Source organism: Primulina huaijiensis, chromosome 3 (assembly GCF_012295235.1).
Source record: "Primulina huaijiensis isolate GDHJ02 chromosome 3, ASM1229523v2, whole genome shotgun sequence".
Lineage (NCBI taxonomy): Eukaryota > Viridiplantae > Streptophyta > Magnoliopsida > Lamiales > Gesneriaceae > Primulina > Primulina huaijiensis.
This window is the reverse complement of record NC_133308.1, coordinates 28979387-29004520: the sequence shown is the minus strand read 5'-3', so window position 1 is coordinate 29004520 and position 25134 is coordinate 28979387. Positions and strand designations below refer to the sequence as shown.

Here is a 25134-nt window from a genome sequence, read left to right as displayed (position 1 = left end):
AATTTCCAACACAAACATAAATAGATCATTCATCTGCTCAGAAAACACTTGTGGTTCACCAGAAAGTCACCGAGATTGTTTTTGGTTGAGACTAAACATATCTTGAACATATAATTGTATATGAAATGCATATGTAGTTTCAAAATATAACTCCCACATTACATATTGTTGACCACAATGAGACGTTACACCAAACAAGTATCTTGATTCAATTATAGAGTAAAGGTCATTCAACCTGATGAGCAACCTACGCCAGTCCTCTGCAGTCCATGGGTGATTTAGTCAACAGTTTTGAGCTTTGACAGCCTGAAATACCGTTTTGTTTCACTCCGGAGCTCCTTCTCAAAGGACTATCTGCAGAAGGAGATTTGCTCTCAGGGTAAATCATGGAGTCCTTTCTTTTCCTACTGAATGTATATTTGAAGACCCTTTCGCAGTCATCACAGCAAAGATTAGATGCTTCAGTTGCAATGGCACAATTCACATCACGATCAATCTTTGATGCACTATCCAACCCAAATATGACATCATGCTCATCCTGTTTTACCAGAACATCTATCAATTCTATGTCCGTATCCGGTGGATTCTCATTATGCCTGAGTTCATCATTTGAGTTTTCTTCTGCACAATCAAGATTCTTTACAATTTGAGTTTTGTCATCTGTTTTCAACTTATCGCCAGATTCAACACTGTGTCTGACTTTCTTAATCTTGCAGCACGACAGAGTTGAAATGGCCAGACGAGCTTTCTTGAACTGATGAGAGCAAGCACTCATAACTTCATCCCAATGCTTGAGTTTTCTTTTTCTTATACTTCTACGGACAACAGAGACATCTTCACTTTTCCCACGTGGAACATTTTCCACCGACGCAGAAGCACTCTCAACAATATTCATCCTCTCAACATTGGTTGAATTCTCAAAAGGATCTAACTTCTCTCCGAGAGGTAAATCCTCACTGACTGTGTTCTCGGTCATGTGAACTGCCTGAGTACATCCATTCCCTAACACATCAGTCTCTTTTATGGGGGTCAAATTCTGGTGGCTGTCGACTGAATAAATATGACATTCAGAATTCACATCTGGGCTTCGCTTATCTAAACCAAAGTGCTTGCCATCAATAGTGAGAAGTTCTGGCCCAGACACTGGCGGTTCTGTAAACTGCTCATAACCACTTACGTTATCCTTCGCAGCCGTATAACTCACTTTCCCATTTTCACTTTGTCTCAAAGAAAGCACAGGCCTGCGCTTTGCCTGATCCAGTTGCTCCTGAGCCTCATTCAGTTCGGCTCTAAGCTCTAATATGATCCCTTCTGCTTCATCAAGCTGACATTCAAGCTCATCAACTTTTCTTTGTTGATTGATGAACGTAACCTCTGCTTCTTTTTTCTGTTGCCATTCATTTGATAATTATTTTAATACCAAATATTTATTCATTATCTTCAATTAAACTATCACATCCAAACATGAAATTTTCAGATCATACCCAGCCATAACAATCATTCGTGATCCTCGTCATATAATCTCATATCAGAATTCAATGATAACATTGGACGCAAAGAAAAAAAACACGAAAGAAGGAAAATCATTATTCAATCAAACTAACTCCCGAAAAATAAACAAAAAAAGTTAAATCGATGAAAACAATAAGCCATTGCTCATTCTCCGCAAACAAATCTTGTTCAAGTAGCGATTAGTCGATAACTAAAGCAATCACGAGTAAAGTTTTATCTTTTCCAACTTACCTTCCTATCGATCATCTGTTTTAAACGAAGCAGCATTCGAGCAGCTTCTTCTTTTGTGGAAATCAAGTCCTGTTCTAATCTCCGAGCTTTTAGATCCGACGCCATCACTCGCGACGCCGCCTCTCTCGCTGTGTTCAGAATCATCTCCGCATATGCCCTCTTCAATGCGTCCATTTTCTGCACCAAAAAAAAAAAAATCAAACCGATGATAACCTTGAAACATAATGTATCAGCTCGGCAATCCACAGCCGAGAGATTACCTCCGCCTCCGCCATGCCTCGAAATCGGCGATTTCCGACGGGAAAAGGTACTGGATTTTTTATACTGAGATATGTTTTCATTTGACGGTAAAAGCCGTGCCTAAATTCTGTCGTGGAGGTTGAGTACGACGTCGTATTCGATGCCGCGGCGTCGTTGCGACGCTGATTAAGCGCGAAGACTTTAGTTGGAACTTGGGAATGCGCGTTGAATTCGTTTTCGATTTTAAATGGGCTTCACTAGGCCTGGGCCCTATACCAAATAGGCCCAGGTTAGTTGTGTTGTGTATGCAGATTCATCAGCCTCCAAAAACTGATAGTCTTTCATTACAGTTGATTTACACTTCACTATTTCTGACATTTCAATGATAATCAATAAATATTACTCTTTGGTTAGTGAAACGATTTGGATGTATAATACAATTGACAAAAGATGTATAGCTATATAAAATGTGGTGTGATTAATCATAGGTGTTTGGTATATGGTTATGAGCGATTAGTGATATTTTTGTAGATTGAGTGTTTTATCTTTTTATTCAATATGGTAGCTGGTGACCATATTACAATTTCAATATTTTAAATCATATAAAAAATCAGACTTCACGTTTTGACAGCACTCTCGATCGAACAATTATTTCACCTTTAACACATTTTATCAACTACACCAAAAGAAACTATATTTAAATGATCGAAAATATTATAGTTGATTTAATGGAAAATATGCAATATTGGTTTAACCACAAGTATTCATTGATGGGAAACCCATGAATGACAAGTGGAGTAGGTAGAAATCCCACTAAAAGAGTGGTGAACTAAAACGTTAAAAGAATTTAAATGTGGTATCCAAAAGCAAGTTTTGATTTTTATTTGTACAAGGAAAAAAACATAGAAAGTCTTTAAAATCTAATGCTCCAAATTAATAAGTGAATTAACTGCATCAACATCGATTAATTAACTTTTATAAAGAGTGTAAACAAAACTCCTATTCTAAAATTCAATCGAGAGACGTAGTAAAATTATGTTTTCCAAGCCGGGGGAGTTTAATTCAAAACTATATTTTTTTTACATTTAACAGAGTGATGATGCTTGTCGGCCATTGAACCAAATTTCATGATTATTATAAAAATAGGACACGCGCACATACACATATATATGTTTGAGACAGTCCGACTTGATCTATATTTGAAGTCGAATTAATATTTTTAAAATAAAATATAATATATTTTTATGAGAAGAGTCAGGTAAAAAATTTGTTTCACAACAATGATTTGTAAGACCATGTTATATAAATTTGTGTTGATAAAATAATGAATAAATTAAGCAGGAAGACCAACAGATCCAATGAGACCAACGATATATATATTATATAATTTTATTTTATTTATAATTTGGTAAAAACCCTGTTTTGACCAACCCCAGAAAAGGCATTTGGGAAGTCATCATCGACTTGAATTTCCTTTTTTCAATGATGCTCCATTTTAAATTAATAATAATCAATTTTTTTTAAATTTTATAATATAATTATCATCGAATTATACAATTCAATTATTTTATTTTAACTTAAATCACACACTTTTTATTATTATATCTTCTTGATTATTCATTGATAATATTTGATCAATAAGATCCGCTTGATCACAACAAATATCCCTCAAGTACGTGCTCCATTTTCACTTCATGAAAACATTATTTGCGATATTAATAAATTAACATTTAAAGCACTAATATCATTAAAAAAAATCAAAACCCTTTTAAATTTATCTCGTTTAAATTAAAAAAATCATTATTTTGTAAATAAAAAGAATAGTTTTCAAACGTATGGATGCATCCACTTTGTGAATTGTGGCACAGTATAATTTTAAGTGATGAATTACCATAGATGATCGAAATTCAGCACAAAAATCATTGAATTTGACCACCAACGAAATTATGTATTCTTGGTGCAAAGTCTAGTAATCCCATTTCATTTGGCACTGTAGTCTGTGCAGTGTTTTATTTCTTGCCTTCAATCTTCAGATATATNTTTTGATTACAACATAAATCTGTTGTATACATAACAACTTAAAATTTTATATTTTTGAATCACAAATGCAAAGGATGAAATATAATGTCGTTTAAATTGATTGTATAATAAAAAAATGATTTTATATGAAAGAAAAATCAAAAAAACTTTTTTTTCTTAAAATATTGTTTATGTTTTTTTTAAAAAATAGTTCTCTATCAAGTATTATCTATTTTAGTAAAGAGAAATATGTCTTATAATTAAATTTCGAATTCGAGATCTCATTTCAATCAACCTCTCTCTAATAAGTATTTTAATAGAATTATTCTATGTTATATTCAGAATATTTCTGTTTATGATATAGTTAAATGTTAACATCTGGATTATATATATATATATATATATATATAAATTTTCATAAAAATATAAAAGATCCAATGATGTAATGATACGAGAATACTTATAATAGACTAACCATTTTAATACAAAAGACACACAGGAGATCAGCCAAAATTTACTCAATTTGTGATTTAAAATTTACCAAATTCAGAAATAGGAGAATTATCTTAAGCTTGAAATCACACCACCAAGCTCCCCGAACTTCATGCAAAGAACATATTATCTCTTCGTTTACAGTATTTCTCTGGGAATTATATTTATCTTCGATGTGATCAATCACACCTCTGTTTCAGCGATATCAATCATGATTTCTCTCTACTTTTTCATTAGATTCAATCCCATTTCTCTGCTGTTACTTTTCCTGCTCTGCTCCAGTTCTTTCTCCGACTCTGTAGATGATGTGAGGTGCCTGCAAGGACTGAAGAACTCCTTCACCGACCCGGAAGGGAAGCTCAAATCATGGGTTTTCTCGAACAGTTCAGTCGCATTCGCATGCAGTTTCGCGGGAGTTTCGTGCTGGAACAACCTTGAGAACCGCGTTTTGAGTTTACAGCTCCGCGATTTTGGTCTCATAGGAAAAATTCCGGATTCTATTCGGTTATGCCACGACACGCAAACGTTGGATCTCTCTTATAACTCTCTCTCAGGTTTGATTCCTTCGCAAATCTGCAGTTGGTTGCCTTATTTGGTGACTCTTGATTTGTCGCGCAATTACTTCATCGGCCCCATACCAGAGGATCTTGCGAAATGCTCGTATCTGAACACTTTGATTCTGGACGATAATAAGCTCAACGGCACTATTCCTCACCAGTTATCGAATTTAGGGAGGTTGAAAAAGCTATCTCTGGCCAATAATGATTTATCTGGGCGGGTTCCGTCCTTCAAGGGCGCGTCTTTGGAGCTTGATATTGGTGGGAACAGCGGGCTTTGCGGTGCGTCGCTGAGAAAATGTGGTGGATTGACGAAGAAGGATTTGGCCATTATTATTGCTGCGGGGGTTTTCGGTGCCGCTGCTTCATTGTTGTTGGGATTTGGTTTGTGGTGGTGGTATCATATGAAGTTGGGGAAGCAGAGAAGGGGAAGATTTGGAATTGGTGGAAGAGATGATGGTGACAGTAGTTGGGCTGAGAGGCTGAGGTCTCACAAGCTCACTCAAGTAATATTGTTTCAGAAGCCACTTGTGAAGATCAAGTTGGCGGATTTGTTCGCTGCCACGAAAAATTTTAGTGAGGAAAATGTGATGATATCGAGTAGGACTGGAACGACTTATAGTGCGTTTTTGCCGGATGGGTCTGTACTGTCCATTAAGCGGCTTAGTCTGTGTAGGATGGGGGAGAAACAGTTTGTGATGGAGATGAATAGGCTAGGACAGTTGAGGCATCCGAATTTGGTGCCATTGTTGGGGTTTTGCCTGGTGGAGGAGGAGAGACTCTTGGTTTATAAACACTTGTCGAATGGGACTTTGGGTTCGAAGTTGCGTGGCAATGCTAGTACTAGTGTCTTGGATTGGTCGACTAGGTTTAGGATTGCGTTAGGGGCGGCTAGGGGGCTTGCTTGGCTGCATCATGTGTGTCATCCCCCAATAATGCACCAGATAATTAGTTCAAGCGTCATTCTTCTTGACGAGGATTTCGATGCTCGAATAATGGACTTCGGTTTGGTAAAACTTTTGGCATCTTCAGGATCTAACGAGAGCAGTTACGCGTGTGGAGATTTAGGTGAAGTTGGATATATTCCTCCAGAGTACTCAAGTACGATGGTTGCTTCTCTTAAAGGGGATGCTTATGGTTTTGGGGTCATACTTCTTGAGTTGGCAACTGGACAAAAGCCACTTGAAGTTGTCGTTGGTGATGAAGTGTTTAAGGGCCATCTTGTGGACTGGGTGAATCAGCTCTCGGGTTCTGGTCGAATCAGAGATGCTATTGATAGTCGATTATCTGGCAAAGGCAACGACGAAGACATTGCGCGGTTCTTGAAAATCGCATGTAATTGTGTGGTTTCTAGGCCTAGGGATCGGTGGTCTATGTACCAAGTTTACGGGTCATTGAAGAGCATGGCTGAGGAACTGGGTTCATCGCAACGGTACGATGAATTTCCATTAATGCCTGGAGAACAAGAGTCCGGTAATATTCCCATCTGATATATGATGAGCAAAAAGTGTGAGAAGATGTTTATTACATTTGCTTCAGCTTTAATTTACATTTGAAGATTCTGAAGAAGCCTCTTTGAACTGTTCTTTTCATGGAGTATGTCATTATATCACTGATAGGCAAAATCAAGATTCAAGATCGACAAAAGTCCCGTGGCACATATCTATCATTGTTTTGCCGCCGCCGCCACTTGGTAAAGTGTCGTAAAATTTTAAAATAAAATAATAATAGTCATTTAATATATCTAATATATATTATATTTTGGGAAACATCATACATTCATACTATCATAATTGTGTGCCAATGTGCAAATGATGAAATAATACAAAACTAAAGCCCCTATATCAAAATTGTCATTCGGGAATTCCAAGGTTTAATATTTAGGAATTGGAGGACGTGGGTTTTGTGCCTCCCATGCAACACAAAAGAGTTTGAATCTCAGTCACTTTAGACTTCTAAAAACTATCAAAATCAAACCTAAAAAAAATAAAGGTAACACAACAAAATCAAAGTAATAACCGTGAAAAAAAAGGGGACATGCACACACTTGCTCTTTAAATTTCACTACGGTTATTATATTTATCAAAGACTGCAATTTTCAATCTTTCCTGGTGTTTATCTAATCTTCACATTTATTTTATTATTTGTGTGTTTCTTATTTCTAGAACTTAATTTATAAGATATATTAAGATTTACAACATATTTTCTAGGTAAGANTATATATATAAAGCTTATATTTCATTTTAATGAAAATTATTTATCAACAATTTTGTAAAGAAGAGCCCCTTTAATCCGTGCAAGGTGCTTTATTAGGGAAAAGAGGGTGCATTTTGATAAAAGAGCCCCAATCAACCGAACAAAAGGTGAAGACAACATCCTTTAATCCATGGGGGATATACTCTCAAATAAATAAAAATAAGCGAAGAATCCGATTTTTACTCAGTGCTTGTAATTTGCACCTAAATTCAAGGAAGAATTTCATTTTATTATTTTGAGAAAAAGAAATAATATCAATTTAAAGTTTTTTTCCAAACAAAATATCGTATTAAAAAACATGTAAAAAGATGCAAAATAAATATATAAATTATTTGCTTGAAATAAGAAATGCACATGCATATCTTATCGCAAAAGCACCAAACTATGCATTATGAGTGACATAAAAACTAAATTTTTATCTACCAAAAGAAGTATTTCCTGTAATATTTTTCAAAATAGACACAATGAACCATATAATTGAATACTCACCAATTTACTATAAACACTGCCTCTTTAAGATTTCAAATTTGGATAATAAGAATTAACAAATGAACAAACGATGTTCACCATCATGGAGTTAATTCAAGAAATCTCATATATATATATAATCCCATCAAATCCTCACACTCTCGTGGGTGGTAATCTTGAATTCCCAGCTCTCCTGCGAAATTGCACAAACCATTTTTAACATAAATAAGCAAGAAACCAACAACAATACCACGACAAAGCCACTTTACATGACCAATTTTACTAATCAGTCGCAACCGGTGGCCGAGCCAAGGGCGTGTTACCTGTTGTGAATGGGGTCTGGTCCATTGGGGACTCTTCTCCTGCTGACACAATTGTGCTTAAAATCCTGATGCAGTGAACTCCACTTGGTCCTAGCTAGTTTCACAAGGCCGAAACTTCTTGTTGAATATGGCATATTAATAAAAATAGAATCCCTTGTATTTTTGCGGTAAGATAGAGTCAGCAGAAACAAAAACCAAAGTAAACTAATGGATAGAGCAGCAACAAGAACTCTTTTGTCACTACCCATTATCTGACTCATTCTGCTCATGAATAAAAAAATTCAAATGCCTCTGGGAATGAAGAATGAAAGACAAAATAATAATTGAGACTAATGAATTGAAGTTTATATATATGGCTTGCCCTTAGGCATACATACTGCCAAAGAAAGGTCTGCTCTTCCTTTGGAAAAAAACCTAAATACAAATACACACACGCGATGTATATGTATTCTTTTTTATAAATCTCGGACGTAGAATTTTTTTTATTTAATTCTTGTGTATTTATTAGAATAAAAGAGTAACATTTAATACGAATAATTTATAATCTACAACAGTTAACGAGTGCTGTTATCTACACGTCAATTTTCTTATTACTCGCACTCCACTTTATTATAAATAAATATGAATTTCCCTCGTTTGTTTCCAGATATAAATATTTTAAATTATATTAACCCCTTAAATTAATATAAAGTCTGCGTCCAATCCGAGTGAGTAGGATATCGCGCATAGTACTGATAAAGTTGAGAGTCTCCCAATGGCTTCACACATTGATTGACCACACAAGAATTTGCCCTTTAATTAGGTTGGCGTGTGCATTTTTATACACATAACTTATGGACTCACTACCTTCCTATTTAGTAAATAAATCCTACTCTTTACCATAAAGAAAGGACCATTCGATGTTATTGCCTGTACTAAAATGAGTTCGTGTCTTGATTAATTCTCTGTATATATGGACTTCTCAAAGGTAGTGTGTTATGTTATGATTCCACATTGTCTCTCTTAGAAATAATGGAACGACGAACAAATACTAAAGCCTCTTCTATCTAAAATGCTTATATTAATTTGAACTTAAAATCTTTTATCCGACCCCGACCCCGACTCCGAGTCCGACTCCGACTCGGACTCATGGCCTACAATAAATGAGCAGAAATTCCATGTCTTTATAAAGATTCACAAGTTATACATAATTAATGTGTTGCCAAATGCAAGTGGCAACAACAATATTATATGGGGCCAAGTGAATCTATTTTACTTTTTTAATGCAAGAAAAAATAGAATTTTGAAATCAAAATTGACAACACACCCCCAAAATATTCCAAAGCAGCAAGAACTAGAAATCTCAGCCATATATTTAATCGGCGATGGTATGTACTAAACATGGTTTTATTGTCAATAATTTTCAGTGTCATGTCATTATTTTTCGATGTCACATCAACGTTCTCGTAAAAAATGACTAAAATCGAAAAAAAATACGAATTAGTATATTGATAATGTAAGGGAAAAAATGTATACATAGATTCAGAATTTCTTTGATCATGTCAACTATTTTGTCTTAATTAATAAAGACTAAAGGGGAGAGGAGTCTGCAACGATACTCAAAGAATCGAGCACAATAAGATTTCCCAAAGAAGTTGTCCATATCCACACCTAAGAGCTCAGCTCGCCCCATGGGATTCTCCATTCTATTATTGCAACCCATCTTATCCAAATAATATGTATTAGTTTCAAAATTTGTTATGGTCTTTCATATATTTATTAGTTTTTTTATTGTGCTTTTTAGTAATTTTCCAAACAATTAGTTTGGGCTTATATTATTTGTTTATTGTGAGGAATGTCATATAAGATATAAAACCGTATATATCATGAATGTGTATCTATCACATGTCCCATAAGCTAATTGCGTTTGGATATAAAAAAAAAATTGATTTGGAGGTAGAGCTTAATGAATTTAAGAAAATATATTTTAAATGACACGTATTTTGAGTGTATTAAAATTTATTGTAATTATCATTGGAATTATCTAACTTGATATCGATTAAATTTGGAATTCTTTTGAATTTTGGCCATCCAAATTACAAGTCGAGGATTTTGAAATAAGTGGATTTGATATCCATCATCTTAAATTTATCAATCAAAGCACAACTTATGTATCGATTTTCATTTTCATTGATTATGGATGGATGAATTTGAAATTACAGATTTCAAATTATTTGATATGCTTGGATGAATGAAATTGAAGTGAATACAATTCTAATGATATTTGTAATGATTTTCTAATACACCCAAAATGAATTTCAATATTTCAAATCATCCCCAAAATCAAATATGTTAGTTTGTTGGTTAAAAAAATAAGTGTTTCAATCGACAATATTTCTCGTTTTAATAAAAACATAACTAGTCAAATAGATTAAATGTTAAAGCCTAATTCCGTGACAGGACCATAAATGGGGCGGGGGACAAAAAATATATTCATCCAAAGGCAAAGTCCATAGATTTTAATGATGACTACTATGGTAGTCGCAAAACTCATGATATTCATCAAAGAATTTGACTCGACTCAACTCGACTCGACTCCGACTCCGACTGTTAAATAAATTGATTTTAGTGTTGTAGCTTTGATAAACAAAGCTATTTTGATGAAAAAATGATAGCAGATTTTAAATATTGGAGGAATCTATAAGATGATAGTGGACTTTAAATATTAACTAAGATCATATACAGAAAAGGGCAAAAAAATCATGGAGATTTATAATGGTTGTACAAGCACAAATAGTCTAACTTAACATCACAAAAAAGAGGATAATCATGCAATTTATTACGAGTTATTTCACATATCACATATAAGCTTACACAGATATATTTGATAATTTATTTTACATATATCAATATAAACGTAAAATATATGCATGAATAAAAGATATATAATTAATTTACACATAACATGAAACAATAATAAAAAGAGAAAATTATATTTTTTTTTGTCATGTAATTTACCCATTTTTTTTTATGTTGGATCATCTTATCGGTCGATTAGTAGTATTAAACACATTAATTTTTATCTTACTTTCAATTTTGGTTATTTTTCACCTGAGTGTTGATGTGATATCGAATACATTAACAATGTTAGAAACCACGTTAGCAATTTTTGGTGACATATTATAATTTTCCTGTGTTACGTAAACACTCAATGAATAAAAAATTAAAATTTAAAAAAATGTAAATTAGTGGGTCATGGCTGTGAATTAAACGGTAAAATGACAAAAATACAAATTATAAGAATAACAATATAATTTTTTTTCTAGAAATTTAAAAAAAACAATATAATTTTTCCTAATAAATATCTCAATCGAACCTACCATGTTTAGGAGGGAATGAGACGATTGATATTAACAAATATCGGGTGGTGCACGCATTAATATTTTATACCAACACGTGCACCAACAAATCCACATACTGGGCGCATTACCTGGCAAAAACGCCGTCGTGTAGGTCACTCCTCGCAAAAATGACGCCGTTCTCCGCCCGCCATTGGCCGCCTCGTTCTCAGCACGAGTTTCAACTCTGGCTCGTGGCTCAGCTCAGGTCCCACGGGACCCAATCTCCGCTCGACACGTGGCTGAAATCTCCCGACCAGAAAAGGTTCGTGCGCGAGCTGCACTAGTCACAACAAAGTTTTCGTTGACCAATCCGGAGTCGTGATTCCCTTTATTAATAAAACACAGACAACAATTGGAGTCCATAAATGAATTTGATGGGTTCTTGAATTCAATGAAGTTAAGCCACGGCACCTTTTCTTGGGCACCTGATTTTTATATTGTACTTGAATGATAATCCTTACCCGCTTCACCTAACTACGTGTATGTGAAAATAAATGCACAAAGACTCCATTTTTAGCTTGATCAAAGACTTTCGCAAATCTTTCTGCCTAATCTGTTGGTAAAGTTGGAAGAATGGGGATATGTGGATCGAAACCCAAAGGGTGTGTGGGGGTGAGAAGCAAATTGGATTTGCAGAGGAAGCGGAGGATGCAAAGAGCAAGGAGGAAGAAGACGACCCACTGTCCTTCCAACAAGCAGAATAATCGGGTCGAACCGTCTAGTCAAACGGATCTTTCTTACTGTAATCCTGCATTCCAAGGTTTCTACTTTAACTTCTTTTACCCCTTGTGCTAGTTCGGTCTTTTTGAGGTTGATTTGTTGTTTTTTTTTTTTTTTTTAAGTTGGGATTTAGTAATTTTTTATGGGTTAATGATTCCTCTGTCGGAGCTGAAACGATGTACTTTAATTGCATTTGTGTGTTTCCATGATTTTCCATGGAAGTGTTGGAGTTTTCGCGGTTCAAGTCATTTTGGTTCAGCAGAAAAAATTATTTATTAAGTTATGTATTATATATAGGAAGTTTTCTCTTCTGCTGGAAAAAATATCCCAAATGACATCCATTTTGTTTCCATGAGTGAATTAAAGTGGGTTTAAAGTGATCTTAGCCTACATTTGAAGATATGATTGAATTATTGGATTCGTCTATAATGTGTAAGAAATGGTTAGTCAATGCACTGAAAGTTTTGTTTGATGGTCTTAAAAAGGAAATGCAGATTCATGGTTTGATCCTGACTCAGTTATTGATTCCGATTGCGAAGACGAATTTTACAGTGTTCAAGATGGTAAGTCTTTCGACTTTCCAGTTTCCAATACTTAAGATTGAAAATTTCCTTATTTTATGAAGCAATGACTTGCAAATCCATCATGTCTATCATAGAACTTGATTAATCTTGTGCAGATGTATCTCAAGCCGGATCTTTCTCTACTGGTGTTACTCCAAGATTTTCGAATTATGTGACGCAAAATTCTGGTTCTGATTCTCAGCTGAATTACGATGATTCTCAAAATGAGGTGAAGGATCCATCTAGTTTGGAAAAATCGTCTGTCCCATTCATTGACGAAACTGTTGACAAGGATCAGAAGGTACCTTTGCATAGCTGCGGGTTTCTGTCAAACACATTGCTTCCTTGTCTTGCTTGTGATGAGTCGTTGGATGGAAAGAGAAAATCACCTAATTCGGGAGGTCTAATTACCAGGAAAAAACTGTCCCTTATTCCATCTTTCAAATGGAAAGAAGGACAAGAGAATACTATAATATGTAAGTGTTTTGGCTTTTCATTTCCTATGCCATGTCATGAATCATGATGACTAGATCTCCTCAGTTGGAAAAGTAAAGAAGAAAATAACAATGAATCGGGAGATATTATGTGTGTCGAGTTCTTTTTTTTCTCGAGATGGCTAGATTTCAGCATTTGAAACTTTTTCCTTCAATTTATTGATTCTGTCTGTCTTCTATCTCAGCGAATACAAAGCCCATTATGCAAAGACCAATAGCTGGTTCACAAATTATGTGTTCCTCTTTAGAGAAGAAAATGCCAGGGTCTTGGTCGCAGATTGATCCGAATACCTTTAAAGTCCGGGGACGGAACTATAATAAGTAAGAGCATGCTATGTTTTTGTTCCTTTTTTATGTGAATTTCTCAATGACAACTATAAGCTTTTGCATTTATACCAAAAGCTACCACTCTTTTAAATGGCAACATCCCCAAACACATCTCGGTAGCTGTAACACAAAGACAAGCCACACTAGATGGCAATGGCAATTACTGTTGTCCAATAACAGCGTACATATTTGCTAACACACATACAAGTTTAACTAAATGAATTCCGCTGTATGTGTTTTGACAGGGATAAAAGGAAAGAGATTGCTTCAAGTTTTGCCGCATATGTTCCTTTTGGAGCAGATTTATTCTTATCTTCTTGCAAAATTAATCACGTGGCACAATTTGTGGAGCTTCCCGCCATTGATTCCTCTGGTGAAGTCCCTCCTATTCTTGTTGTAAACCTTCAGGTATGACTTGGATACATTAGATTTATTGAAGAAGAGAGGATAGGTTGAACAACGGACATATCTGTACGACAGAAACTATCTGCTCAAGAATTGAACACCAAGACATTTTATTATCGCTCATATTTTCCCTTCAGATTCCACTTTATACTGCTACAATATTCCAAAACGAGACCGACGGCCCAGGAATGAATGTTGTTTTCTACTTCAAGCTTTTAGAAAATTATTCCAAATGCCTTCCGGTTCCATTTCAAGAAAATTTCAGGGTAAGAGGATGCCCTTTTCTATATTTTATATCCATTTCTGTTCTGTTTTTATTCATCGATTTTCATAGTCTTCTTAAGTATTTGTTCGCGCTTATTGTAAATCAGAGGATAATCGATAATGAAACTGAGAAGATCAAAGGTTTTCCCATAGATACGATTGTCCCCGTTAGGGAAAGATTAAAAATTTTGGCTGGGGTTGTGAATATTGACGATCTTGAGTTAAATGGGGCTGAGAGGAAACTCATGCATGCTTAAAACGAGAAGCCGGTTCTCTCACGTCCTCAGCATGAATTTTACTCGGTAAAGTTTCGGATAGCATTTAGAGTTCTGAACACTGAATACATTAGTAGGGATTGATATTTTACTATGGCTTTATAATAAAACCTCTGCAGGGAGAAAACTACTTGGAGATCGATTTAGATATTCACAGATTCGGTTACATTGCTCGGAAAGGGTTCGAAACATTTCAAGACAGAATTAAACATTTTATCTTCGATTTTGGTCTCACAATACAGGTAGATGTTTATAAGAATCTGTCCTAACCAGGGCTACATAAATAAAAGAAAAGAAAAGAAAAGCCCGGTTTTTAACGTATTCTTGGTGTAACTTTATGCAGGGAAACAAGGCAGAAGATTTGCCAGAGTGTATACTATGCTGTATAAGATTAAAAGAAATCGATTACTCTAACTACAGCCAACTTAGCCTATGAATCAAGAAAGCAAAAGAAAATTCTTGAATTTTAAAAGTGCTGACGTCTTACGTATCAGATTTTTTTTACTCTGTTGAATTGTACGGTGTTGAAATCCGAGTGTCAATCTCGATAAAGTTCCATTTTTTAGCAGTTAGCGAACTATTTTCCTTATGTAAATTCCCACTGATAATGAGGCTGATATGATAATTATGGGCGATCAAAAGCTTTGTTCAACCAAATTAATCCTGCGAACTGAGTTAGGGAGTGTGTAGGAGAGCTTCTAGCAAGTATTTTCTAGATTTTAGTTATGCGGAATTGCTTTGGGGTGATTGGAAATACCTACATTTTCGACTTATATAATTTTTAACTAAAAGTTAGAAGTAAGATTGTGATATTATTTTTTGATAATGGTTTTTTTTTCATAATTTTAAATTATAATTTGACATTTGTATACATAAAATACTTATCATATTTCATAATTGTTCTCAATTATTTTTACCATATTTTTTTTTCACATTCACGCCCTTTTTATAATTATTTTAGGAGGTTTTTAAAATTTTAAGTTTTATATATATACATATGAATTTTTAAGAATTTTTATCGAAATTTATAAATTTCAATCATATTTTATTACAAAGTTAATTTTTAAAAACAATATTTTTTTTCATTTTTTTATATTTTAAATTTCCAAATTTCTTACGTATTTTTTGTATTTATACAAATTTTATCGTTTGTTTTTTTGTTTTTTTTATTTATTAATCTTATATAAATTTTGAAACAATCATATCATCTAGTTATATACAAAATAATATGTAAAAAAATTGGAAATTGAATTTATAAAAAATAAAAAATATTGTTTTTAAAAATAAACGCTTGTATTAAAATATTATCGAAATTTTATGACAATATATTCAAAATTAATAGTAATTATATAAATATATCTTTGATAGCGTAATTATCAATAATTAAAATGTTATAAGTTAGGGATGCTATTTTCATTTTATCAAATTAACATTGTAAGCAATTTTTTTTCCAAATATTCAAATTTTAGCTTGTATTAACTTTGGAATTTTATTTTCACACTCTATTTTTACTTATCACCCATTTTTCCATAATCTATAATAATAAAAAAAAACAAGAATTTCAAAAAAAGTAGAAATTATTGCAAACACTGTCTTGATCACTTTGGTTTTGTTGGGATTCAGGTCCGGACGGGATTCGCCTTGGACATGCAAAGGAATTTTTTAGAAAAATTCGATTTGTCAACTCCGAAGACAATCAATCATTCGCCTATGATTTATATACAAGCATTGCATATTATTCACAATCAGTGAGCAAATAGAGATTATGACAACTCTTCGTTTTGTCTCACGCAGATCCCAATAGTACACATTGTCAGTTGTCACACTCCACCAACCGATTGAAACTAGGAGAAATTGCCTTCAGTCTCCAGCAATCTCTGGATACTTTTTTAGTACCATATTTTTACATGAAGTGTACCACATTTTGTATGACATAATACCACAATTTTGTGGGTAGGGAGTGAACCCAAAGAAATATTTTGATTGGGGATTTTTTACCAACTTCCCCTTGAATCTACTTTGTGAAATATGACACCTATTGGATTTGTACGAACAATAATCGTATTTTTCACAAGAAATGTACATCACAATGAATTTCTCTCCACACCCTACACATCCACAATATGAATATTTGTCTCCAACGAGCATATCCTATATATATAATTAAGAATTGTGTTTTACTATCACTAATAATTTTCTAATCACATTTCTCATCGATTATAATAATCTCAACAAATAAAAATTTAAGCAAATGTATAAATACAAAGGACCAAATAAAATTATAATTAATTGAATAAAAGACTGTCTTACATACATCTACACGTTGACTTATTCATTATTCTACTCTAACGAGTTTTAACTTCGAATATTTTGCTTTGCTTTCATCATAGAACGGTTCAAATTTGGTGAGAAATGTACTTTATTTATGTTATTCCGATTAAGTTAGTTTGGTTTTTTTTTTTTTTTTTGGTGTAAATTTTCAGTCATTTAGTTTTATACCATCGAAAAATCAATTCAATTAATCCGATTTTAGTGAAACACAGACTTCCATGATTAAAAATAATATTTTTTGGGTAATTTGACCTTCAAAAAATCGATTAACGGATAATGAAATCGATCAACTGCACACTCTAATGTTCATCTGTCATACAGAAATCACGTCACGGTAAAGACAGCAATGGCAAATTGCTTGAGCACACAACTTCCCCTTTATATATGTTCAATTTTGGTATTATGATAACATCATTCGATTATACACTATGGTCACCTATAACTTTTGCTCTCAACTTAAATGCAAAGGGCCATGATAAGTTACTTGGATGAGCACACTTTGCAGCTCTTCCTACAATAACCCGCACCCTCTTTAGAGCCAATCATGTAGTTTGGATTTTTTTCGCACTCCCCTCGAAGAGCCCATGCCGCACAATTTGGATTCTCATCAACACAACCACCATTTGTTGAACGGGCTGGTGAATCGAAAGACCTCACATGAATCCACTTCGTGGCTGACCACTTCTCACCTTTGATGACAGGACAGCTACCGTGCAAGCTAGAAGGATCTGTATTTGCATCAGGGTGAAGGCTGAAAAATAACAGGGCATCACCCTTTCTTGGTTTCACTGTCAATAGAACAACAGGAAAACGGTATAAGAAAGCCATTTTAAAGAAATATAAAAAAGAAAAACCACACTCCATCTCCACAGGTAAAATAGAGAGGAATCAAAGTTATCTAAGTCCATTCCAGTTTCGTCTTTGTTTGATTCGCCCCAATGATGTCATGTAGTGATGCATTCCACCAATAATCCGAAAATCGCCAATCAAACTCTTGTCTTCTTAATCTATATACTTGTCTCACGTCAATTCATTAGAAAGTTTACATGAAGGTCATAAGACAATACGATAGATTACTTCAACACACTGGGTTAATTATTTTTGTTAATAGACATGAATCTGAAGGAGGCCACTATGTGGAGTCGTGTTTGCATGGAGATGTTGACCTAGGGCATGGCACTGATGATCAATTTTGCATAGTACATTGTGAAGTTGTGCATACCTGCATAACCTTCTTTAGCGCAATCAGACCAATCATCACCCTTTATTTGTTTATCTTTTGCCTGCATAATCAATATAATGTTATCAAAGAATAGAGCTTTTCTATGTTAAGTGTATAGGTACACATGTAAATTCGCATGGCATTACTTACCTCAGAATCAGGAAAAACCGTTTCCCCACCCTTCTCAACATTCGACAAGTACATGAGTACAGTTGCCACTCGGTGACCGCCCAATTCTTGATTGGCCTTGTCATGAAAATAATCAAAATGTGGCTCATACTTTTGGCCGTGCTCATAATGCAATATCTGGATGGCCTCCCCATTCTCTACATCACATATATATAATATACAAACAGTAAGAAGAATTGATTGGAAAAATGACACAACTGGTCCTCAACATGGTTGTTTCAGAGTACCTGGAGGGAGAAAAGTCCATGCGGCAAGTTTTCTCTCAACACTGGCAACTATTTCATCCTTGAAAGTAGAAAAATGAATAAAATGACCATGCTTAACACTGAAGATAATTAATATTTTTATTTAGCTCAAATCTTAATGTCAAACATTTTAGCATGCTTCGTTGTTATAGAAAATCAAGGCTCCATATGCTGAAACTATGTTCCTCGCTGTATCTAACTCTAATCAAAAGATAAATTAAACGCTACTGAAGGTCTAAAGATTCAAATTTTGAAACGATGCAATATAAATTGTTTGAATCGGGTTAAGAGAATCAAGATTTCACTACCTGTCCTTTGTCAAGAAACATGCCAGAACTCGTCCGGACTTCACTCTCTATACTCTTGCCAGAATCATTGTCGGCTACCATAGACTTCTCTAGCTTATCTTTAGCCTGTTCACAGAAATTTTATAAACTATTTAAATCACTTTTATTACAAAATCATGAATTTTCTCATTTTCCAAAAACCATTTCACAATAAATTCAACAAAAAGAAGCCATAAAACTATTCTTAAAATTCTCGGATTGAAAGCATTTAAAAGCCGGAGCAAATCACCTCTTTGTCTCTCTCGCACTCCTCCAAGAAACACAGATATAAATCTGTGGAAAATGATCAACTCCACAAGTATAATAGAGGGAAAGCACGCAAGGAATAAACAACAATAGTACGAGCACATTCCACGTTCTTCAATACATGTACATCATCATCTCACAAATTCTTACAAATTTCCATGGATCACATCAAACCAAGTACCCAACAAGCATAAAAGGTGCGAGAAACGAAGTAATAGGCTAACCAGGAGAATGAGATGATCACACTCTTTATCGGTCAAAAATCCTCGGTATACGAAAGCCCTGTAGAAAAACAAAACAACCATCATCATATATTTAAAAAAAACATATATAAAAACACGTCTTTGAGCGGAAAAACCTGGGACTCCAAGAGATTTGGGTGACCCGGGTCGGATCCAACGGGGATGATGAGGCACCAGTTACCAATTTCAACACCGACTCTTTGCTGCTGCAATCCAATCAAAAACAGTTCTAAGTATACCAAAAATCAACAGCCACGATTTAAATTCTACAATGAGAAAGAGACCCATGAGACAAAAAATCTCTTTTGGAATCAAAACATACTTTTTCCCGAGAAAAAGGGAACATACCCATGAGACGAATGAACAAAAAAACACAGAGAAATTAATAGAAAAATCCTCAGGCCCATGACCATCTATCAAAATCTGCCCCTTTTCTCCGCGGTGGGCAACGAAATCTTGATGGGATTTTCTGTCGTATGACGTAATTCAACGCAGTGGACTGCACTGCGTCACGAAGACCGATTAACGAATCGATTGCTGCACGGTAAACGGGCTCACTGGGAAATGTGCGCTAAAACTAGTAAAATTAGGATGGTAATTGGGCTTAATCGATTCCGGAAAAGACAAGGCCCATTTTATTATGGCCCAATCGTTATATCAGAATTGTATTATTAATTATTTTAAAATAAAATATAAAAAATAACCCTCTATCTGTTTTTTAATAAATAAATAACATAACTTATTGATGTAATTTTTTTAAAAAAAAGGTCATTCCGTTTAGTGCAATCAAAATGAGAATAATCCAGAAAATCGGTAATCAAATTAAGATAGTGTTTAACTCGCTAAAAAATATTGTTGGTTTAGGCTTATGATTTTCGGTTTTTTAAATTTTATTTTCAAATAACACTCACTTTTTTCACATATCATAATCTTTTTGCAAACACTCCTAAGATAAGTACACATTAACAAATTGAGATACTTTTAAACATACATATCACCATTATATTGATAATAGAGTGTTGACTAGCTAAATACCCAAATCTAATCGGTACATATGGATCAAAAGGACCACAATACACATCCCTTGTATTTAAGAGGCGTGAGCTGCTAGGAGCTGAACTTACGATTGTAGAACTAAAGGAAAATAACAACATTCGTCCAATATGTTGGTTTCTTGAGAATTTAGTTCTTTAAGTAATTATATTTTTAGTTCGAGTCCACCATATTTGTTTGTTATGCAATTTTAGTCATTTGTTTTACAATTTTAGCACATTTTCCGTGATAATATTGACATGATGTTAGACATGCCACCAACACGTGACACAAATGTCAGCAATGAGTGACGTCATGTTAGTACTTTCCCACATTGTTGTTTGATTTCTATGTAGTATTTTTACACCAAGACATCCATTATGTTTTTTCTCACACACTCCAATTTCCAGGAAATCTCTTGCCTGACAAATGGTCATAGATTAATTTTCACGTGTACGTACACATTTGGTCAAAGTAAAGCCAAGTTCCCTAACTTTCAACAAGAAAAAAAAATACTTAATGTGAGAGATTAGCAAATCAAATTACGTAAAAGAAGGAAAATGTATTGTATTTTCCTCATAATTTCAGTGTTTATTTATATATATGCATGCTATTTTCGTTTATAATAATAGTAATAGTAATCGAATCGGTTTGCATACATGCATCGAAAAGTGACTGTATATCTTCATAACATGTTTATATTTTTTTTACTCGAAAGTCATTAATTCGTGTGAAATTAAACCAGAAATTTAAGAAAGCGTGACGAATGAAATCCCAATACCTGACGTCATATACCGTGACGTATACTAAATAAATTTCAACGACGATGAGTTTGAAAGAATTCTTTTTCACATCCAGCTGTACAAATTAATTTATTAAGGACCACATTTGATCACTTCCAAATAATTAATTAATTAAACGAAGCTACCACCTTCCTCAACTGCGACCTGCTTAAGCTAACACCCAAAAAAAAAACATAAATACCCATTACATTTTTGGTCATTTACATGATTTATAAAGAAGATGAAGGAAAGTGTTGGCAGGGGACTTCGGTCGCAGGAGAGATGATGCCTAATGCAGTTCGATTCGATGTTTTTCTTCGTTAAGCATCATCTCCCCTCGACTTAAGCCGCCTCCGATTTCTCACATAGTCACATGAGGTGATTATCAGATGATCCATATGGCAACTGCTGGAAAATTTCTAAGGTATGTACGTACTTCTCGACCAGATTTATATATGTAATTCAACTTATTATATCTAAAAGTGAGAGTAGTTTTTGTATTTTATATTTATGATCTTTTTTTATTTGATGAGGTGAAGATAGGAGCAGATCGATCTGGTGATGCATATGAAGAATTGCATAAGTTATTTTATTACAACAATATTGGGATGAGTTTGACGTGTGACAGATTTTTTGCTTTTACATTCAGTTTGAACACGTCTCTCCGTCCCTTTGAGAGATCGATCTGAGAGATGTTTATGTCATTTCATTAAAGTTCGGGTGACTGGTTTGCAGAAGCTCTCATGTTGACATTTTTACGCACATCTACCATGCAGACACTCACTACTAAAAAAAAAAAAGGCAAAAGACAACGGTTAAAAACCGTTGTCGTAGGTCAAATAAAACCGTTGTTAGAAGTCCTGTGGTTAAAGGGTGTGCTCAAAGACAACGGTGAAAAATCGTTGTCGTAGACGTCTAAAGACGACGGTGAAAAACCGTTGTCGTAGGTATATAAAACCGTTGTTAAAAGTCCTGTGATTAAAGCATTCGCTAAAAGACAACTGTTGTAGAGTGATGTGGTAGTTACAATTTGCGACGGACATCATCGTTAACCGTCGCTAAAATTAGCGACGGTCGTAATTTAAACGGTCGCTAAACAGCGACGGTTTAAGATACCGTCGTTACATTTAGCGACGATGTTTTATAAACTTTGTCACTAATTGTAGCGACGGTTTTGTATGCTTTCCGTCGCTGATTTATTCAGTAAAATAAAAAAAATTCACTTTTAATATTTTAATAAATATACAAAAAAACTCACAATCTAATATGCAAATTATATTCTTGATTTATCGTCGAAAATACTATATTCTTGATTTTAAAAATTTATTAAATTTTAAAGAGAAAATCGAAACTAAAATTGTGTAAGGGAGAAAAATTTTAAGTGTTGTGAAGTGTATGGTAGAAAATGGATCGAGGGTGGGGATATTTATAGACAGTTTGCGACAGTTTTGACTTTAACCGTCGCAAATAGCGATGGTTATTTTTCTAACTGTCGCCGATTTAAAATTAGCGACGCTTTTACATGAACTGTCGCTATATTTAGCAACGGTTATTAAAAATCGTCGCTAAATATACCGCCGGTTAAGTATAAACCGTCGCTAATTATAGATCAGCGACGGTATTACCAAAATTGTCGCTAAAATTAGCGACAGTTCTTGTAAAACTGTCGCTATATTTACACCGGCGACGGTTTTAAGAAAAACCGTTGCTAAATTTTGCGACGGTTATACTCTAACCGTCGCAAGATTTAAATTAGTGACGGTATAGTATAACCGTCGTTAATTTTAGCGACAGATTTAACTTATACAGTCGCAAATGTAATATTTACAACAAATTTATATAAAAACCAGTTGAAAGACAACAGTTTTTTACAAACCGTTGTCGTAGCTTGAAGAAAAACGCTAATAGACAACAGTTTAAAAACCGTTGTTGTAGCCAAAAAAAAAAAACGCTCATAGACAACGGTTTTTAAAAACCGTTGTCATAGCCTAAAAAAAAAAACGATCATAGACAACGTTTTTTAAAAACCGTTGTCGTAGATATATCAAAGACAACGGTTTTAAAGTAACTGTTGTCTTTGAGCGGATTTTTTTAGGCTACGACAACGGTTACCGTTGTCTTTGATATGTTGTTAAAATTGATTTTTCTTGTAGTGACTATTAAATTAAACATAATTACCGCAATTATATTGGAGTGGCGTTTGTTATAAATGAGTGTGAAACATGACTTAAGTCGATCATAGACGCGTGCATGGATGCAATATTTGAAATTTTTTTTTAAAAATAATTTATCAAATATACAAATCTCGTATACCTTCAAGTTGAATTAACTACAAAGGATGAACACAAATAAAGTCAATCAATTTACTATAGCATAGGAAATATATTGTAGACCCTCGTTCATTTTTAATTATGACGCAAATAATGAAAAGGCATTTTTTAACAAAATAGTTTTTAACATTATTAAAATATAACTATGTGTTTTGTTTTGTTTGTTTTAGTCAAACATAATTTAAAGGGAATAAAGAGTACAGCCTTTTGTAAGCCTCGGCCACGAAATTGAAAAGGAAATATGGAGATGGCTATTAGATGTTGTTTCATTACCATTTGGCATTTGCCAACCCTTTTATATATATATATATATATATACCATTCACCGTGTCCACCAATAAAATGTCACTTTATCACATCCGATGAATGTCGCCTTATTGGTGGGTATGGTGGACGTACAATATATATATACACACACACATATACATACATTTATTCGATATGATTTTATATCAGATAGTCCCATGCTTGAAAAAACAGTTCTTAAAGATGGAACAATATTTACAAAACAACGAAGTGTATAATTTATATAGTCTTATATCAAATTCTCCCTAGCTCCAATAACCATAAATACATTATATACGTGCATTTGCAATAATTTTAAGCATAAAGTCTGATCCCACATGCATGTACGGTATACTTCATTAAAATATTGTACTCCTACAATGGTCGTTTGAGAATTTTTTTTTTTTTTTTATATATTGAAATTCAGGGACAAAAATTGATCACCGTGAGGATTTATAGAATAGATAATTAGACATACATATATGTTATGTGTAATTATATAGTTAATTGTGTGTAGTGAATTAGTGATATTATTTTTCAATTTTAAATTTAATATATTATACTATATACGTATTTACTAAAATAGTGCTACTATATTTTTACCATATGAGAACCACCAACTGCACTCGACGGAATATCCCTAACATTTACATATATGTTATCTATTGACATACTGTTTCCTATCTTCCACGATGATGCGAAATTTGAACTTTTAGATTATTCAACACATGATATCAGCTTCCATTCAAATTGAGAGATCCACATGATCTAATAGTATAATGATATTGAGAAAATTATACTCTGAGGCGATTAATGTCTAACGAGCCTCGTCTCGGGTATGGGTCTACTTTGAGGACTTGGATAATGTGATTGGATATAATCGTTGAGCCTAAAAATAAAAATTTTGACCCACAAAACATTAGCTAGGGATGTAAAATCAATCTTACCCATTATGGCAAAAAAGAATTTGAGCGGTTCATACACACGTAACTGGAGTTAGCTACAGGATTGACAAAGTAACTGAGTTATAATACCAAGAAGGGAAAAAAGACTGAAAAAAAATCAGTCATTGACAGTTTGACTGACACAAAACTCAAGCAACTCTCGGCAAATGTTTTTAGATTCAAGCAACTTTTCTTATTATGTCATGTAATTTTCTAATTTAAACTTCCAATTTTCAGCATTTTTTTTAACAACATTCAAAATGAAAGTAGGAAAGAACGTTCAAATCAAGACTCATTATCACTTTCATTTAAAAGTTAGATTTTCCGGTTTTACAATAATATATCCCTTGGAAAAAATATAGTTTTGATATTTTTGTTCGATGCTTCCCACTTTTTTCTCGGTTGCAAGCTTA

General features: G+C 33.9%; 4 protein-coding genes and 1 long non-coding RNA gene across 6 annotated transcripts; 3 read left to right on the top strand and 2 right to left on the bottom strand.

Moving 5' to 3' along the window:
* Positions 1–102: 102 nt before the first annotated feature.
* LOC140974460 (uncharacterized) lies at positions 103–2180 on the bottom strand. The gene is made up of 3 exons (XM_073437925.1): positions 2004–2180; positions 1744–1920; positions 103–1387 (listed from the first exon to the last, which is right to left on the bottom strand). Exons 1-3 carry the CDS (start codon positions 2082–2084, stop codon positions 248–250), a joined length of 1398 nt encoding a protein of 465 aa, XP_073294026.1. The 5' UTR covers positions 2085–2180; the 3' UTR covers positions 103–247.
* A 2292-nt stretch (positions 2181–4472) lies between these two features.
* On the top strand, positions 4473–6620 carry LOC140974459 (probable inactive receptor kinase At1g27190). Its single transcript, XM_073437924.1, has one exon. The coding sequence runs from the start codon at positions 4607–4609 to the stop codon at positions 6539–6541; it is 1935 nt and encodes a 644-aa protein (XP_073294025.1). The 5' UTR covers positions 4473–4606; the 3' UTR covers positions 6542–6620.
* Positions 6621–11571: 4951 nt separating this feature from the next.
* LOC140974458 (uncharacterized) lies at positions 11572–15093 on the top strand. Its single transcript, XM_073437923.1, has 9 exons — positions 11572–12238; positions 12684–12761; positions 12878–13237; positions 13441–13576; positions 13828–13990; positions 14125–14253; positions 14359–14553; positions 14646–14768; positions 14870–15093. Exons 1-7 carry the CDS (start codon positions 12052–12054, stop codon positions 14506–14508), a joined length of 1203 nt encoding a protein of 400 aa, XP_073294024.1. The 5' UTR covers positions 11572–12051; the 3' UTR covers positions 14509–14553; positions 14646–14768; positions 14870–15093.
* Positions 15094–17131: 2038 nt separating this feature from the next.
* On the bottom strand, positions 17132–19916 carry LOC140974457 (probable prolyl 4-hydroxylase 7). Of its 2 annotated transcripts, none has more exons than XM_073437921.1 (8): positions 19697–19916; positions 19465–19554; positions 19331–19388; positions 18822–18926; positions 18496–18553; positions 18230–18405; positions 18080–18140; positions 17132–17645 (listed from the first exon to the last, which is right to left on the bottom strand). In XM_073437921.1, exons 1-8 carry the CDS (start codon positions 19759–19761, stop codon positions 17338–17340), a joined length of 921 nt encoding a protein of 306 aa, XP_073294022.1. In that variant the 5' UTR covers positions 19762–19916; the 3' UTR covers positions 17132–17337. The 2 variants fall into 2 exon arrangements, with proteins under 2 accessions (XP_073294022.1, XP_073294023.1); XM_073437922.1 differs by having other exon boundaries at positions 19465–19551.
* A 1440-nt stretch (positions 19917–21356) lies between these two features.
* On the top strand, positions 21357–21866 carry LOC140972388 (uncharacterized). The gene is made up of 2 exons (XR_012174502.1): positions 21357–21586; positions 21702–21866. It is a non-coding gene; the product is annotated as an uncharacterized lncRNA (long non-coding RNA).
* Positions 21867–25134: the final 3268 nt, after the last annotated feature.

What these genes read in the sequence shown, in the direction of transcription:
- LOC140974460 (XM_073437925.1), bottom strand. Translation starts at nt 2,084, where the DNA reads ATGAAAACATATCTCAGTATAAAAAATCCAGTACCTTTTCCCGTCGGA. An exon ending in GAGGCATGGCGGAGGCGGAG is followed by an intron (nt 1,921 to 2,003) that starts GTAATCTCTCGG and finishes TTTTTGGTGCAG; the next exon opens with AAAATGGACGCATTGAAGAG. An exon ending in AACAGATGATCGATAGGAAG is followed by an intron (nt 1,388 to 1,743) that starts GTAAGTTGGAAA and finishes GAATGGCAACAG; the next exon opens with AAAAAAGAAGCAGAGGTTAC.
- LOC140974459 (XM_073437924.1), top strand. Translation starts at nt 4,607, where the DNA reads ATGCAAAGAACATATTATCTCTTCGTTTACAGTATTTCTCTGGGAATT.
- LOC140974458 (XM_073437923.1), top strand. Translation starts at nt 12,052, where the DNA reads ATGGGGATATGTGGATCGAAACCCAAAGGGTGTGTGGGGGTGAGAAGC. An exon ending in ACAAGAGAATACTATAATAT is followed by an intron (nt 13,238 to 13,440) that starts GTAAGTGTTTTG and finishes CTTCTATCTCAG; the next exon opens with CGAATACAAAGCCCATTATG. An exon ending in CATTTCAAGAAAATTTCAGG is followed by an intron (nt 14,254 to 14,358) that starts GTAAGAGGATGC and finishes ATTGTAAATCAG; the next exon opens with AGGATAATCGATAATGAAAC.
- LOC140974457 (XM_073437921.1), bottom strand. Translation starts at nt 19,761, where the DNA reads ATGGTCATGGGCCTGAGGATTTTTCTATTAATTTCTCTGTGTTTTTTT. An exon ending in TGTTTCTTGACAAAGGACAG is followed by an intron (nt 18,554 to 18,821) that starts GTAGTGAAATCT and finishes TCTACTTTCAAG; the next exon opens with GATGAAATAGTTGCCAGTGT. An exon ending in ATGGACTTTTCTCCCTCCAG is followed by an intron (nt 18,406 to 18,495) that starts GTACTCTGAAAC and finishes TATGTGATGTAG; the next exon opens with AGAATGGGGAGGCCATCCAG.